The sequence below is a fragment of the Podarcis liolepis genome, assembly GCF_965112155.1.
Source record: "Podarcis liolepis genome assembly, chromosome: 14".
NCBI classification, from domain to species: Eukaryota; Metazoa; Chordata; class Lepidosauria; order Squamata; family Lacertidae; genus Podarcis; species Podarcis liolepis.
In genome coordinates, this window is record NC_139569.1 from 7980696 (window position 1) to 7998973 (window position 18278).

The 18278-nt window shown below is 43.1% G+C and overlaps 1 protein-coding gene across 5 annotated transcripts in view; it reads left to right on the forward strand.

Moving 5' to 3' along the window:
- The window catches only part of EPN2 (epsin 2), a 38546-nt gene that overhangs the window by 7937 nt on the left and 12331 nt on the right, over window positions 1-18278 (forward strand). For 3 of the 5 annotated variants that reach the window (XM_083476123.1, XM_083476125.1, XM_083476124.1), the window contains exons 2-5: window positions 6208-6986; window positions 13875-13987; window positions 15915-16007; window positions 16309-16465. In XM_083476123.1, the coding sequence (XP_083332249.1) occupies window positions 6392-6986; window positions 13875-13987; window positions 15915-16007; window positions 16309-16465 (958 nt within the window). In that variant the 5' untranslated portion in view covers window positions 6208-6391. The remainder of the gene's footprint in view (window positions 1-6207; window positions 6987-13874; window positions 13988-15914; window positions 16008-16308; window positions 16466-18278) is intronic. The other 2 variants (XM_083476122.1, XM_083476121.1) reach the window with 1 other exon arrangement.

Consider the following 18278-nt stretch of genomic DNA (forward strand, 5'->3'; position numbering starts at 1 on the left):
AGGAGCGTGTCTGAGAAGAAGGGAATGTACATTTTCTCCTGGAGCCAATTTACAGAAAGTGGCATTTGGGAAAGGAACAGACAGCAGAGGCTTTGTGGAAACATTCCCCTCCAGTAGAAGAGCAAGTGAACACCCACTTGTGTGAAATGTCAGTGAACAGTAAATAGATGGAGCAGAGTATAAATAGGGAGGATGTACTGGAGGATGGGATCAGAAAGCAATGACAAAGGCATTCTGGCACCAATAAAATGCTGGTATATTGTGATGAAATTTAGCGACTTTTATTTTTTTTGGTCATAAATGGCCAGCTTGTGGAATGGGGAAATGATGGGTCCAACTGCTATGACATACTCAGGCTTTCACCTCACTGCCTTTCCAGGACTCTGCTGCTGCCCGCTCTGCAGGCCAGTAAACTAGGAAGTAAAATTTATCTGAGGCACTTGATTTTCTCTGTATCTGTGCTGTGCTATTCCTCCTAATTTGACTTTGTCTTTTTGTGGCAAAGACAATTGCTGCTGCAAGATGGTTTTACTAAGTGGCTTTCATCCCAAAATACAGCCTGGAAATCATGAAATCCTAACAGTGCTCCAAATGTTATATATTGCTGCTGCTGTTGAATTTCTGATTCCCCCCCCAGTAGAGATTTGAAGAACATGGCTACGCTTTACTGGGTAGACAATAGTTTCGTATCCAATGAGTGTCCATCTAGTTTATTTTAAAAATTAGTATTTTTTAATCCACCTAATTCATATTTTTAAATCTTTAAAGTGGGGCTTGAAATGACTTAGAATATGTGCAGCTGAATGTTGATGAGAGCTGAAGCCTGAACGAAGTAAGACTGCATTTATCTTAGTTGCATTCAAAAACATCTGCTGAATACATTCAGAATGTTAGCTTTTCTTCTTTCTTTTTCTTTCTTTCTTTTTTTAAAAAAGCTTCTAGATATTTAAGAATAGTATCTGATTTTGTAATCTGCTTCTGCAGGTTTGGTTTTTTTTTAAAAAAAATAACTAGCAGAAATGGAACTGAGTGTAATTCAAACTAAAAGCTTTTGACAACTCTCATGAAGTACCAAAACATACAAACTTGTTTGGGTGCTGAAACTGTTAACCCTGTTAGGAAGTGTTTTGCAGTGGTCCATGCTAGCACTCATTTCCACAAATAAATGTTTGTTAACTATGTGCATATTGAAATGGACCTGATAACTCTGGAAAGCAGGGCAAAGGTTTTGGTTTTCTCCAGAAGTTGAATAATTTGGAAATAAATGGGGGGGCGTGGCTTGTTTTACACTTAGTTCTGTCCCTTGCCGAAGACTGCAGTTTTCATTAACAATTTGTAGAAGTTTAACACCCTTAGGACCTGCTGGGTTATCCGTTTTTTGTGTAGAATGGTGACGTGATCTTTTGGTGCTGGTAATTCAGAGAGTAATCGCAAGTTATTGGAGTAGCTCTCCCTGGAGTTTAGACACACATGAATGCAAAAGTGCTGTAGGTTTCTGGTGACAGCAGCACAGTGTTCTACAGACTGGCTGGCGTGTGTGAATATTGTACAACTGCAGATTGTATACCCCACTTTGGTTGTTACTTCTGCCAGAGAATAATGTTTATAAATACTACTTGTTCTTTGTAATTCCCACTGCTTTGAAATTTGTCAAGAGGTAACACATACATACAAAAACATCAAAACATTATTTTTTGATATCTTTGAGGTATTCTGACCCCCCAGCCAAGAAAGAAAGAATAAAAAGTTTTTATTTGTTAAGAACTCAAATAACTCTCTGACTGGTCAAGCTATGTCTGACTGGCCAAGTTCTGTTTTGAAATGAACACAGTGCAGTCTACGTGAGTATCACATCCTTGTGTGATGATATGCTTTGACTACGTTGGTTCTAGAGCTTATGTGCACTGTCAGTCTAAAATTGAACTGGTGTTCTGCTCTATTTCTTGATGCAAAGGGTACAAGTCTTTCACCATAGAGCTACCAGGAGCTAGAGTGTGGCCTCTTTGCATCTGCAGAGAAACATGGAGCATGTCAACCTTCAATTAAATGTCAGGTGATCAGGGCAGGTGTGTCCCTAGTCTTCTCTCCTTCTCTGTTTTCAACAGCAAGTTGATTATATGGTGATGCAACAGAATTTCTCCACTATTTTACTAACTCTACAGTTTCTTCCTTTGCTCAGAATGACTAATAATATGTGGTTTTCATTTGCGGTGTTTTTCTTTTTTTATCCAGACGACTTCATTGACACAGCATCTTGCTGCTTCAGGTTTCCTGTTATCCTTCCTGTCCCTGCCCTGTTAATACTTCTGATGGCTGAAAGAGGAATCTTTTGGGGGTGCCTTACTTAAACTAAGGACAAAAGCCTCAAATCTTGTAATACTCATGTTCATAATCTGCAGTTCATAGGTCCCAGAGCAGGGTCCTGTGAACCTTGTTGAAGCTTGATGGATCTATATCTGTTTGGTGCCTCAATGGGGAACCACCTGGGAATTCTATGTGCACCACATTAAATTCCATGCAAAAGTGGTGTGAGATAACATGACAAATAATATAACAACACTTCTTAAGTGTTCAGAGCACATCGCATACACTTACTTGAGTGTTATTACCATGTAAGGTAGGCCAGTTGTATTTCCTCCTATAGATTTCATTGTGGAAAAAGTACAGTTATTTTACAAAATCGACCCAGATAAGATTATGGGGGTAAATTTTCAGCACTCTGATAAGAGATCTTTGGTCTATTTCCTCCGTCTAGTGCCCACCAGATGTGACCAGATTAAAATCCCACCATTCCTGCCCATTGACAATGTTGGAAGTGGCTGATAGGATTTGGAATCCAACAACATTTGGAGGGCATCAGGTTGGGGAAGGTTAGCATAGTCCATACTTCGTCCACAAACCCTTATTCAAGAGTTAAATTCCAATATTTGGGATATTTCTTTTTTTAACCTGCTACTGGGAAATGTCTTTTAACTCCCTCTCCAAAATACTTTAGACTATGAATACACTTTTATCTTGGAGAAACGAGCCCCTTTGACAATTAATCTTCTTTGCCTCTTGCCACCTGCCTACTTTTCTCAGTAACCAGGCATACTGTTTGAATGATGAAAGAGGAAATGGAAAACTTCCATAAGTTTAGTGTTTGAAGGCTGCCGTCATCCTTTCACAGACTGGGAGTTTGAAGAAGACCAGTGTGTAGACTTCAGAAGAGTAGTTCTGGTTCCTGCCCCCTTCCTGAACGAAAGCTTGCTTCCCAAACCCTAGTTTGACCCCATCTCTGAATAACTTTGTGTTTAAATAGCCTGTGTGAGAGTGAGACAGCGTGTGTGTGGCTGTTCCAGCACTCCATGCTGTTCTATTCACATGAATTGCTGCTTTTTCTCTTCTGCACAATGGTGCAGGAGACCTAATATGTGTTCTGCATGTGGGCTTTTATGCATTGTGCCCAGCTTCATAGCTTCTTTTAATACACACTTCTCTGCAGCATCATACAGAACAGTTCTGTTTCCCCCCATTTAGTTTTGGAAACAAGTCTTTGAAATACTTTTAAAGCATGTGTTCTTAGGCAGCGCAAGTGGTACCCAAAGCAATTTGTTCATTCACTTACATACTTATCATTAAGAATCTAATTAAATGTTGCAGATGGATGTATGTAATAAAAAGAGAAACAGCCCAGTTCTTTGCTACAATGCTTCATGAGAAAGGGGCCATTTTGAGCAGAGGCGTGGTGGATGGAGGAAGAGCTCAGCCCTTTTTCTCCTGCTGCTTCCCTGGTAGAAATCACCCACTCCCTATGCCACCATGAGGCAAAGAAGCAGGCTTTTATTATATGCTTTGGTGTAGCAAGGTTGTAAGCCCAATTCTCACCATGTTTGTTCAGAATTAAGTGCCAGGTCCTCAGCTCCCACCCATTTCAAGAGGACTTGGAAGTAGCAAAAATCTAGGATCTGTTTCTCTCTCTCACCGCCCCCACCCCCTGACAGTTTGCAGAAATCACATTCTTGATGAGGCAAAAGGGGTCAACTTGATTCACAGAAGAGCTCTGGGCATCAGATCATTTGCATCACTTCATGTGATGCTAGATGCCTATGACAGTGTTCATACGCATATTTTGTGCTGCAGGTCGCTAAATCCGGTTACAGAGTTCATGGGTTAGTAGGCTACGCACCTGACCATCATACATTCACATCACTTTCCCACAAGCACTCAGAGATGGGAAAAACACCTACAGTTACTTGATTAAAAGCTTGCATGCTATCTTGGTTGGTGTGTGTGTGTGTGTGTGTGTGTGTGTAAAAGCTTCTGAAACCTTGGAAGGTCATTTCAACTCTGCATCCTCTTTTGTATACCTCTTTGTGGACCAAATTGGGCTGGTTTAGTTATAAGGCAAGCTTGTAGTGGGAGTCCCCCCCCCCCCGCCCCCACTTGAGCTGGTATATGGGATGGTGATGAAACCCACCTTACTACCATGGGAGTCACTGTTTCTAAGGTCTTTCCTGAACTCGTATTATCATCTATGAGATTTAGATTGATATAGAGACTAAGTTGTGTAATGTAAATACATTGTAGAATGTACTATGGCTGCATATATACTCTGTGTGTAATAATATGATATGATATGATATGATATGATATGATATGATATGATATGATATGATATGATAATTTTCCTGAGCAGGCTCACTTCTGGAACTGGGCTTGTGGTGGTGGAGAATGACGCTGTATTGCCAATTTTAAAACGTAAACAACTTCTCCTTGGAGGTAGAGTGCCTAGTACATTTGAATAGGAAGCTGTTTGAGACAGGAACCTTAATTTATAGTTAGGAGCATATGCATTAATTGTGTTATAAAGGTCTTTTGGGGTGCCTGAATCTTTCTAGAGCAGGAGTTTGCTAACCTGTAGCTCAGCAGATGTTGATGGACTCCCATCATTTTGGCCAGCTTCATCTGACATTTTAAATTTTTTGTACCCCAGACATTTTAGGGAATGGTGGAATATCTGAAAACCATAGTAGTAAAGGGATCATAGTGTAGTTCAGTGCAGTTTTGACGGTAGGATTTGACTGCAAATTTCTCTAGCTTCCTTAGTTTTCAGCAGCCGCTCCTGCCATGCAAGTCACAACCCAGGATGTGGACGGCGATGCAACTAAGCTGCTTTGCCACTGATGAAGCCATGGGAAGGCAAAATTGTTGAGGCCTGCCTGACAAAACCAGTGACAACATCGTAGGCATCAGTTGAACTTCACTGCGGATGGCATTCCAGTTGCACGAATAAGTCACAAGACTGAGAGAGACCGAGAGAGTGCTCTTTGACAATAAACTGACAGGCTACTGCAACTGTTCTAGCAGTTCTCTGCCTCTGAAAAGGCAGCTCGTGTGGGTGTTCCTGTTCTGGTATTTTCAACCAGCAGCTGCTGCATGAAATTTAATTTGGTTTCCTGCTGCAGTTGCAAGTTCATTTGCTGTGTGGGGGCCTCTACTTTTGCTGAGTTTGCAAGTTTGTTTAGTGACTTTGCGGTAATCTGCTAGATTAATTTATTTAATGCACAGTTATAATGAAAACATCTTACTGTGCATTGTTTTCTGACTCACTTTGTGACTCCCCTACCCTGGTCAAGTAGCATCTTGACAAAAGCATAGTGCTCTTGACTTATAATGTCTTTGGGTGTGTGAGAGAACTGGATAATGGAAGTGAGGTGTGCATGAACTCCTGATAATGGCTGGGAGCTTTTGTATTTGTGTGTGTGTGTGTGTGTGTGTGTGTGTGTAGGATGGCAACAGGGCTTTGAGCCCTGAGTTGATTCCTTTCTGGTGGATGCTGTGCCTCCAATAGGATGGACTGTCTTAAATTTGTTGTGTACTTAAAGGGAAGGAAGTACGTAATTTCAACAGAACTTGCTTCAAACCAGAAGTCCAGTGTCACAATGTTCACTTTCATCTTCACTCCATTCCTCTCTCCTGGCACTTTATTGTGCAACTAGGGCTGTTGTGCCTGTGTCTGGATTTCATATACAGATTGCTTATGAAATTGGTTTGTGAGGGGAACCCTATCTGTGGTGTAATAATTTTGTTCTGTAGTTCTAGAACAAGAAAATTACCTTTTGGTGACAGTTCAGGGAAAATCTAAATGTTTGCTTTGGCTAGCTTTTTAAAATGTAAGCGAATAATTAAAATGGCAACTGATAGTTTTCTGTGTTTCTTTTTTAGGTCAGAGTTTCCAGTTTCTTTTGTATCTTTCGTGAGGGGAGGAAATGACTTTACCAGAACTTGCTCCAAGTTGGTCAAACACATCGTGTCTTCATATCACAGGGACTGGAAAATTGGAGAAAACTGTGGCCGGTCTCTGAGGTCTTTTTGGGGGGAACCTGCCTTGATTTAGGAGGAGATAAAAATGACATCTTCTTCGATTAGGAGACAAATGAAAAACATTGTGAACAATTATTCAGAGGCTGAAATAAAAGTTCGGGAAGCGACTTCAAATGACCCCTGGGGCCCATCCAGCTCCTTAATGACCGAAATAGCAGATCTAACATACAATGTGGTGGCCTTTTCTGAAATCATGAGCATGATCTGGAAGCGGCTGAATGACCATGGCAAAAACTGGAGGCATGTTTATAAGGCTTTAACTCTTTTGGATTACCTGATTAAAACTGGGTCGGAAAGGGTGGCACAACAATGCAAAGAGAACATCTTTGCTATCCAGACTCTGAAGGATTTCCAGTACATTGACCGGGATGGTAAGGACCAGGGCATCAATGTGCGGGAGAAGTCCAAGCAGTTGGTGTCCCTCCTGAAAGATGACGATCGGCTCAAGACAGAGAGGGCCCAAGCCCTGAAGACCAAAGAGCGTATGGCACAGGTGGCCACTGGGGTTGGTAGTAATCAGATAACCTTTGGCAGAGGCTCCAGCCAGCCTAATCTCTCCACCAGCTACTCGGAGCAAGAATATGGCAAATCAGGAGGCTCACCGGCTTCTTATCACGGGTGTAAGTATTTTCTTAATACATTTATTTGTCACTTGCTACCCAAATGTCTCAAAAGCAATCTACAGTTATAAAAGGATACATTAAGCAATTTTTTAAAAAGTACATTATAAAAACAATAACAAGCTATATGCTTGATTGAGGGGCTTCTGTGCTTCTCCAAAGGTTGTCTCTCTCCTGATTGGTGGGTACATCAAAGGAAATGTGGATTTTCAAGCCAATTGTGTTGAACCTGTGAGGTGTGTGCAGTTAGCCAGTTGAGATAGGTACATGTGAAACAGAAGAGCCTCCTAATTTGGAGGCCCATGCTGTGCGGGTTGTAACTCGATGTGTTTTACTAGTAAAACTGCACAGGGCCCTGTATCACATGCTTTTGGGTGGAGCACTTTAAAAAAGAGCCAGAACTATACTTACCATGACAGAGCCCTCAATTATCTTGATAGGAGGAGACTGAGAATAGGTATTGTACTAGAAAAACTATGCTACTGTATCACTTTGTGAAAATTTATCACTGATGGAGATGACTGTTACATAAAATTTACTAGTAACATAGTGAATGAACACAGTAGAAGTGAAAGTGGGCAACTGGAATACCGTTTTTTAAATATCACTGTTGTAATTAACTTTTCCCAGTTGACTATTCTTAGGAAACACATCTGATAGGCCCAGTAAACGAGATCAGCATGAACAAAGAAGCATGTAGGTACCCAGAGCAAAAATAATACTGCTTCACTCCTTTCCTAGTCTTGCTGCTGCAGCACTACTGGAGCCAAACTATGGTTTGGCTTAGTGCTTTGTGTGAACCTGGGCTCATGGTTTGTCTCTCCCAAATGAATTCTGGATGGTAAGCCAAGAACAAAAGCTTGTGGCTTCTTTCAAGAGACAAACCATGAGTCCAGGGTCAGGCATAACACCTAAGCTAAATCATGACTTAGCTTAGTGTTATTATGGCAGTAGCAGAAATGGGGATGGTGTTAAGGGTGAACTAGGCCATATATATTTGTGTACAGGTTTTTATGCAAAACTTAGCGAATTAACAGTGCACAGTGCCACCGCTTCTTAAAATGTAATGCTAAGGGAAGTGTTCACTATTCAGTTGTAATGTTCTGAAATATTTACAAATACTGCATGGCTGTCAAGGCTAGTAGCTATTGATAGAGTGATCCTCCATGAGTTGGTCTGATGCTTTGGTGTGTGGAGGAAGCTACCTGAGTCAGTGGCCCATATGTCATCTAATTGCATGTTAGTCCAGCCTTGTAAATAGGTCATCCAAAGCAACTAGCCTTAAAAAAAAATTACTGGTCTGCTGAGAGGGTTGTAGCTTGTGTTTCTATGCTGGCTGTGTAAGAAACACAATGAGGATGCATGCTACTGGTCTTTTAGCAGACTACTAAAAAACTGCCTGTTACTAAGCAGACTTCTGGAGGGACACAGAGCAATATGTATGTTGTCAGTCCTATAACTTCACTGGGCCAGTCCTATATGGGTCAGTCCTATAACTTCACTGATCTTGTAGTTTTCAATGTTATTAGACATTTCTTTCCCACCATGCGTGATAACATTATACTGTAAACTTTTTTTCCTGTTGAATATTCATACAGCCGATTAAGTAAAAAAAAGTATTCTATAAAAATATGTTAGTTTTAAAAGAGTTACAAGACTCTTCTTGTTCTTATTCTCAACTGTTCTGTGATTATTAACAGTGTTTCGTTTGTGGGTAGTTAAAGGTGCTTGGAAATCAGTGGTTATGTATGCTTGGAGGTTGATGCTTTTTGCCTGAAGTGAATGTAACATCTAGGTTCCCCAACTCCCTTCATTTGCTGGAAAGGTCTTATGTCACTAATATTCATTACTCGTTACCAGGTCTCATTATTTGGCTTTAGTATCATGGTGCCTTTTTTTAAAAAAAGTGCTTTATGTTTTTCCTGTCCAGCTTCTGAAGTGTGAGCGTGTGCACACACGTGTGTGCGAGCGCACTCCTAAATGGTGAAAACTGATAGCCTTTCTGGAACTCCCTCTTCCCCTTTGTTTGCTCTTCCCATACTGGCCTTCATTCACATGCATTCCAGTCAATTAATTTGGGATGAAAACTGATACCTGTTCTTTCCAGAAACTAATCCCCTATCAAAGAACTAAAACGAAGGATAGATATAGTGTTGCTGTTGGAATATTGCTTCTTTGGAAAGGGTAATGTATTTGATAGTTTACCCTTTCAGTGGTACCTCGGGTTACATTCACTTCAGGTTACATACGCTTCAGGTTACACACTCCGCTAACCCAGGTTAAGAACTTTGCTTCAGGATAAGAACAGAAATCGGGCTCCGGCGGCGCGGCAGCAGCAGGAGGCCCCATTAGCTTAAGTGGTGCTTCAGGTTAAGAACAGTTTCAGGTTAAGAACGGACCTCCGGAATGAATTAAGTACTTAACCTGAGGTACCACTGTATTTAATATCCTGCTGTGTAGTGGAGGGTGGGGAAAGTTACCATGTTTCTTTACTCCTTCCCCCCACCCCCCAAGGGTGGGGCTGTTGCTTTGAAAGCCCTATGATGTTTCAAGTGCCCCCCCCCCAAATACACACACACACAGACACACACAGACACAGTGGTACCTCGGGTTAAGAACTTAATTCGTTCTGGAGGTCCGTTCTTAACCTGAAACTGTTCTTAACCTGAGGTACCACTTTAGCTAATGGGGCCTCCCGCTGTGCCGTCACCACACGATTTCTGTTCTCATCCTGAAGCAAAGTTCTTAACCCGAGGTAATATTTCTGGGTTAGCAGAGTCTAACCTGAAGTGTCTGTAACCTGAAGTGTCTGTAACCCGAGGTACCACTGTATCTGATTTATTTATCACCAAATGCAGAACTTCTCTAGGCAGTTTACATACACAATAAATAGTAAACTGTCAAGTTTAACTGCCAGCATTACCCCAAACGCACATGCATGTGTGCATGCACACACAGAAACAAGGAGCATGCTTGTGATTATCCCCCCAAATCCAGGAAGATGAGGTATGTCTGGTGCTAAAAGGAAGTACCGGTAAATGGCTGTGCTAGGTGGGTATTGCTGGGAGCCGTTTTCTGTTGCTGCTCACAGATTGTGCAAATCCCTCCCAAGAGAGTTTAAACCAGGGGTCAGCAAACCTTTTCAGCAGGGGGCCGGTCCACTGTCCCTCAGACCTTGTGTGGGGCAGACTATATTTTGGAAAAAAACAACAACACGAATTCCTATGCCCCACAAATAACCCAGAGATGCATTTTAAATAAAAGCACACATTCTACTCATGTAAAAACACGCTGATTCCCGGACCGTCCGTGGGCCGGATTTAGAAGGCAATTGGGCTGGATCTGGCCCCCAGGCCTTAGTTTGCCTACCCATGGTTTAAACTGTCTCCCTCTCTGTTTGTTATCCTTTTGCTGGGTAGGCTAAGACTTTCCTGTTCAGGGAAACCTTTGGAAACTAAGGTGCAGGCAGTGCTAATCACTGGGCTGCTATAAAGCCCAACGGGGTTTTTGATGCTGGTTCCAAATGTGTTCTGATATATTTGAATTATTACTTTTAACTAGTTTGTTTTTATTACTATGTATTTTATAATGTTGGGTTGTTGTTTTTTACTGTTGTAAGCTGCTTCAAACCCCAGCATAGGAGAAAGGCAAGATACAAATATATTTAACAACAACAACAACAACAACAACAACAACAACAATAATGGCTGAAATCCAGCAAAAATATAGAAAAACATCTAGGAAAAATGTATGAAACATTATTGCAAATCTCAGGGACAGAGGAGAATTCGGTTTTTAATGACTGCCAAAATTGGGAATATTGTCCCTTTACCGTAGCCTGGAGTATTTTCCCCAAGGCAACATAGGGCATTTTTATGTAAGAGGAAACACCCTTCAGTGATTCTCATGTGGTCTGAGAAGCTTTAATCTCAAAAATTCTCAAAGCAGTAACAAAGCAGGGCTTAGGATGTCAAAATTGGATCTATTCAGTGCCATCTTGCATAAACGTCTGATTTAACTATCATGTGCTGTGGAATAAGAATCTCTTTGTCTTGCTAAGGCAACACCCTTTATGCTAGACCCTTGCAAATCAAGCATTTTGCTGATAACGCACAGATCTTTTGGTAATTCTAGAAATTAAAAGACTGGATAAGTGTGTGTGTCGGGTGTGTGTGTGGAATGTTAGTACTGAAATCTTAATGACAACACTAGCTTCATTCATTGATTTAAATCTTGCATGAAACATGTGATGACAGGACACTTCATTGTGTAGATGGAATTTATCGCTCCCCTCATAAAATTTAATGAAAACTGATTTGGTTTAATCAGTATGTCTTAATATGAAACACAGTCAAGAATTTAAATCGGTCAGAACCATTGAGCAGAAGAAGCTTTAAAGTGGCTTTAAAAGGTAACTGAATACAGAAAGCTGTGGTGTGGTGAAGCAGTATGTCTTGCAATATAATCCAGTGCATATTTGCTCAGAGGCGAGCCCAGTGGAACTTAGTCCTTGGAGGTAAGCATAGAACTGAAGCCTGTTGGTCACAGCTGGTACACCAAAATATTGAGTTTTGTTTTGTTGCTCAAGGACAAGTGCCTTGTGGAGTGAAATAGCCTGCTAGCTGTATGATAGGTGTCTGTGTCATTAGGGGTGGGGAGTTCTAGCATGGAAGATAGTGTTTTGGCATAGCTTGCATGCTGGTATACTGGAAATTGCTGTCCAGCTCGAGGGATCCAAAATGGCACTGGTGCTTTCTAGGTCAACTACAACTCCCATTGTTCCAGATCATTGCCCATACTTGCTGAGGTTAATGGGAGCGGCAGGAGGGGGAAGAGGAGGCCAATTGTGGAGCTGAGCACTGCATAGCTTCAGTGGCTGGTGACTCGGCCTCCTCCTCCTCTAAGGGAAAGACAGGGGAAGCAGCCCCTGGCCAGTGACAGTAGCCACTGGTTGGGTTTGGTCAGACCACACCTGGAGTACTGTGTCCACTTCTGGACATCACAATTTAAGAAGGATATTGACAAGCTGGAATGTGTGAAGAGTAGGGCAACCAAGATGATAAAGGGTCTGGAAACCAAGGCTGATGAGGGACAGTTGAGGGAGTTGGGTATGTTTAGCCTAGTAAAGAGGAGACTGAAAGGAGATATGATAGCCATCTTCAAATATCTGAAGGGCTGTCACATGGAGGATGGAGCAAGCTTGTTTTCTCCTTCTCCGGAGGATAGGATCCAAACCAGTTTCAAGAAAGGAGATTCCTACTAAACTTTCTGACAGTAAGAGCTGTTTGGCAGTGGAACAAACAGGCTCCCATGAGAGGTGGTGGACTCTCCTTCCTTGGAGGTATGTTACTCGAGCTCCTTGGAGGAAAAATGGGATATAAATGTAATAAATAACCTGCCTTCCCCTCACAATGCAATGGTTTAGTTCACAATATACATGCAAACCAAAATTTCCAGCCAGAAGCCCCACATTTTCCTAGACGAGAGCTCCCCACTTGCTCGGATTTTGACTCTAGCCCCAAAGGAGAAGGCATAATTCTCATAGGAACCTTCAGGCAGCTCTCCCTCTTCCAATAGAGACACCCTCCTCTCAGCAGTAGCCCCATGTCCTGAGCCAAGAAAGAGCATGATCATCCTCACTGTGGCTTCTCCTCGCTGTCGCTAGGTAGCAGAGCGCCAGAAGAGGCAAGAGGGGGAAAGGCCTCTGTCTTGGCTGATTTATTATGCTCTCCTCCCTAAAAGATAATGAGCAAAGGCAACACAGCAAATTTCACATTCCAAAAGTAACTCCAGAGGCTGGTGACTCTGATCGCCAACGACTCCCCAGAAGCTTTAACTAGATGGAAAAATATCCACCTCCACACTTATGCAGTGAATTAGAGGGGCAGTAGCTCTTAAACGTGGGTGGTGCTGTGGGTTAAACCACAGAGCCTAGGACTTGCTGATCAGAAGGTTGGCAGTTCGAATCCCCGCAACGGGGTGAGCTCCTGTTGCTTGGTCCCTTCTCCTGCCCACCTAGCAGTTCGAAAGCACATCAAAGTGCAAGTAGATAAATAGGTACCGCTGTGGCGGGAAGGTAAACGGCGTTTCGATGCGCTGCTCTGGTTTACCAGAAGCGGCTTAGTCATTCTGGCCACATGACCTGGAAGCGGTACACTGGCTTCCTCGGCCAATAAAGCGAGATGAGCGCTGCAGCCCCAGAGTCGGCCACGACTGGACCTAATGGTCAGGGGTCCCTTTACCTTTACTAGCTCTTAAAAACTTAGGCTGGTGGGAACGTAGTGCCTGCAGCCACCATAGTATTATATGTTGAAATTGCTGCACTGTCTTGTAGATTCCTTCCTCATCAGCATCTCCCCAGCTGTGTACGTTCAGTTATGTCAAATGGGAAACATCGGCTTGTGGAACTTGCAGTATTTTCTCTGGGCCTGTAACTTTTGATAGCAGGCCCTCATGGTCCCTTTGAACTCTACTACAATTCTATGATTCCATGAAAAACATGTTATTAGAGGCAGATCTTGAAGGAGCTCTTTAAGGAAGAGCTTGTGTGTGTGTGTGTGTGTGTGTGTGTGTGTGTGTGTGTTTCTTCATTGCTCCACCCCCCTGAGATGAGTGACAATAAGTGTTGGTGGTTTAGATGCCAGGGTTACTTCCCCCCCAGGCAGTTCAGAGTGCCTTACTGATCTTGCTAGATTCTTTTACAATGATTGTGCTTAATGTTTTGATTTGGGGACCTTATGGTCAAAAGGTGGGGCAAAAATAGCATAAACCTGTGGCCCAGCTGTGTATAATCTGGAACAGTTGGTTCTCAGGATGACTAATAGGAATTTGCTGAAACATATTTGCTAAAATCGAGTTGGGCTTGTGCCTTTTGTTTTCTCCAAATAGCTACATCACCTCGAGTGTCTTCAGAGTTGGAGCAGGCGCGGCCTCAGACGAGCGGGGAGGAAGAGCTGCAGCTGCAGCTGGCCCTGGCAATGAGCAGAGAAGTTGCAGAACAGGTTAGTTTCTCTTGTAGTTTTGTAAGTGTTAGTGTATACTTATTGGCCTATATTAAGAATTCCATACCAGGTGGTGGAGAGGAGACAGCATGTAGGGATTGATGGTCCCTTTCCTTATCAAGCAGCTCAAAGTAATTTGAGAAATTTGCCAAGAAAAGTTGCCTCCTGGCTTCAGTGATCCATGATAACTGACAGCAGCAGTTATTCAGCATGTGTTCAGTATTATGAAGCAACAGCTGCCGCCAAATGTGCGAACTCTCCTTTCGGAAACGACAGTAGTCCATCTAGTAGAGAAGCAGAGTGTTAGAACTGCAGGACGGTGTGCTCGCTCAAGTCAGTTTTCCAGTTTGAGCACTGAAAACAGGAACTCTCCGATGGTGGCAAAGTGCGTAGCCTCAAAAGAAAGTAAATGCTTGTCAGTGGAAGGTACAAGTTTTGAAAGAGGAGTTGGATCATTTTGGTATTTATGTATTGATAAAAAAAAAGCACAGCATGGCCAATTCAAAACAGAGAGCATGGGGATAAAAATGAACAGAGCTAAACAATATTGAAATCACAGCTTTATTTAAAAGGCTTTGGGAAATCGGAAGTTCTGTCCCTGGTGCCACAAGGAGTGGGCAGGGGTGGGGATTCCGCAGTTGGGGGCTGTTACTAGAAAGGCGCTTTCAGGGACCAGGTGGACATGCCCAGGTGAGGCTCCAATACGTGCCCCCCCATCTACCATAGAAATGGGATGCTGGGTGCATGCCTAGGCTTCATGGGCAGCCTGTCCTTCCTGAGCAGAATGGGCCACCCTCTACCCCACCACTCCCGAGTGGTGCAGCTGTCAGCAGCACCCACCCCATCCTCCAGAGCACAGGCTGCTCCAGCAGCGACTGCCTGTTGATGCATGGGAGCTTCTGGGCCAGTGTGGGCTGCGAGCCCCACCCAGCGTTACCTCAGCTAGCAGGAGCACCGCAACCACACTGGCTATCATGTCCCAGGCAGACGGGCGCAAATGTTGGTTGTTATGTGGGGCCTCCAGGATGAGGGGTTGGACTCAATGACCTATGGGACGCCTTCCATCTGTACAATTCTATGATTCTGTGATTCTTATAGCTCCTGCATTTACCTAACTAGATATTTGAGCTTTAGTGTGCTTAGCTTGTTGGTAGAGGCTCTGTCAGTGAATGAAGGATGGTGGTGAACCAAGCATTGGAAATGAAAGGGGGGGGGGACTTTCTTAATGGTAGCCCCTACGCTACAATGCCCTCTCTAAATAAATCTTTTTGCTCACCTCTTTTCTCTTGATTTTTTGGTCTTCACTGCCAAGGGAAGGTTTGACTGAGCTTTTGGTTTTACTGTTTGTTCTTAGATGTAGAAATTCTTAGTGTCCAGCTAGTTTTGTCCTCTAGCTTGACTAGTAGTCTGCTGCTTAACTTTGGCTGGCTAAAACTAAGTGACTCATACAACTATAAGAACATAAGAGCAGCCTGGCTGATAGATCAGGGCAAAGGTCTATCTAGTCCATCCTCCATCCTTTTGTCACAGTGGCCAACCAGATGCCCATGGGAAGCCTGCAAGCAACAGCACTGTTCCCCATTTGTGATTCCCCACTTGCGATTCCCAGCAAATGTTATCCAGAGGCTTACCGCCTCCGACATTAGATCTTTCTTTTTTCCTCTTGAATAGTCTGTTGTTTGGTTTTTTTTTTTAATCTTCTTACATTCCTATCCTGTCTTCCTTTCATCATAGAACTCATGGTGGCAGTGTCTAATGTTAATTAAATTATATTAGGCTGTCTTTTAAAAAGATTTGTGTAGCTTTGGCTTCTACCCGTAGAGGACCCGTTGTTTTTAAACCTGGCATGAATGAAGTAACAATGGATGACTGTTATATGACTCCCACTCTCATCTTCTCCCCTCCCCACTGGGACCTCTTTTTCCAGGAGGAGCGCCTTCGGCGTGGCGATGATCTGAGATTGCAGATGGCTTTGGAGGAAAGTCGCAGAGATACAGTGAAAATTCCCAAAAAGAAGGAGGTAGGCCTTGGGTCAGTGAAAATATTCCTAGCCATCACAGGGAAGGTTTGGATGCACTGGCTATGCAGTTAGGAATGGATGGGGTCCTCTCCAGTTGTGTAAGCATGTGAAAGAGTGCATGGTTGTAATTCCCCGCCCCCGGTGCTGCGATAAAAGCCCAAATAAGCAGCTAAGGGCATGTGAAAGAGCAAGATGATGCATTTTCTTTCCTTGCAATCTCTCTGTCCCTCTCTCTCTATAAGAGTTATGTGTCTACTGGAGATGTTGTGCCCCTGCTAAAAATAAACCTCTTCATCTGCAGCACGGAACTCTGCTGGACCTGATGGATGCCCCGCCCTCTTCAGTGCCAGCTCCTCAGAAAGGAGAGCCGTGGGGGCCGCCACCTGCAGCAAGCCAAGCTGACCCATGGGCCCCCTCTACAGTTAGCAGTTCCACCTCAGACCCCTGGCAGTCATTTGGTAAGAACATGGCAATCGACGGATGCTGCAGTGATGATCTGTTGACCCTTGTTGTGACTCTCCTGGATAAATTACTCCCCTCCATGGCCACTTTGAGTTAAAATTTTCTCTCTAGGTTAGTGACCCCCCCCCCCATTTTCCTTTTGTATATAGCTTATTCAGTGGTAGGCTATGATAGTCTGCTGTTGCCTTCCCCTCTGTTTGGTTAGTTATGAATATTGCTTGTGCAGTTGTCAGGGTAAAAAAGATGAATTATGTCCCAAATGCTAAAACAACAGAAAATGGATAAAAGCAGCAAAAATGGAGAAACCAGGCACAGAAAAGAAAAACAGAATAAGCACCAGGCAAGCTCCCCTGGAGACAGAATTCCAAAGACTGGGGTGGGAGGAGAGGGCTCAATATCCTTTTGGACTCAGATGGGTGGGGTACAAATAATAAATTATTATTATTCCTCTCAGTGCCACCTGCTTTCTGCCACTGTCATCCCTGTGCAAGCCCCTGCTATCACAGTTTTTCGGTGCTGGCTGTCATGCATGAGACAGTTTGTGGTGGCAGTTTCCTCCTTTTATGGTCTCACGGGTCTCTTGCGAGAGTATTGTGCCTTTGTTCTGCTTCGCCTCCTGATTTTGCCCTGTTGATTGCTGCAATATTAGGAGGGGGGGGGGAAATATGATCTGTGATTTCCCTAGACCAACCTGAGCATATTTGCCTGTGTCATAGAGATTGTGGTGGAGTTTTTGCTGATTTCCAAAAAGCAGTTAATATGAGAGTGGATAGGAGTAATGGAATGCTCAGTTGACTGAAGAGTGTGCTGCTGGCCTCTGGTTTGAAGGCCTCTCTTTGTTTTTTAAAACTTGATTCTGGTGCTTGCTGATACAGAACTGCTCTGCTTATGGCAGAGACGACTTGTCTTCCTTGGAAAGGGGGCTTGGAATCTCACTGGTAACTATGCTGTGTTACTGATGAAGCCACTATATTAAGCAGTGACAGAACTCCAAGCCAAGTTGCTATAATTAGCAGTGCTACAGCAGTGAATTAGTTTGTTTTTAATACTGTCCGTCATGCGAAAGGATGCATTTATTTGGGGTAGTATTTAAGCAATTAAGTTGTTTGTGTGGCTTTTTCCTTTCTCGCAACCAGTGCTTATGCAGTAAAATGTAGTTTTTAATGTGTTTCAATTTTTAACCCTTTGGTAAAAGGGTTTTAGGATTTCAATGGCATTTTAATTTTGGGTGGGTGAGGGAGAGTGCATAAAATATATGGTGCTTTATTGAACTGTTGTGGATTATCCAGACATTGTTCCTCAGCTGCTGGAGAAAGTGAAATGTCCATGCAGAAGAATAAGTCCTGTCCTAATTTTTTTGTAGAGACTGGGACTCATGCCACTGGTGCCAGGTGGGCATTCATGTGAGCCTGGCACTGTTAAGGAAGTGTAGAGCTTTCTAGCACCTGGAAAGATTCACTTTTCTGAGTGTGTGTGTGTGTTCCTCTTCATGTGACACAGCCTTCCTAATTCACACTGGAGGTGCGGGATGAATATATAAAACGATGTGTGTAGAAACATGGCAGATTAATGAAAAAAGGCTAATTCAGAATCCGTTTCCCAGATGTGCGCTAACTTTCAACAGACGGGAAGTTCTTTACATCGGGGAGCATTCAAATGCATTTCCTCTTCCCTGCTCCACCTTAAATGTGAAGTGATCCCATGTGTAGTTTAGGTTTTATTCCAAATTAAATGCATATCGCTCAGCTCTGAAATGATCAAACTGGAGAAATCTATTAAAGCAACATTAACGGTTGCTTTTAAAAAAAA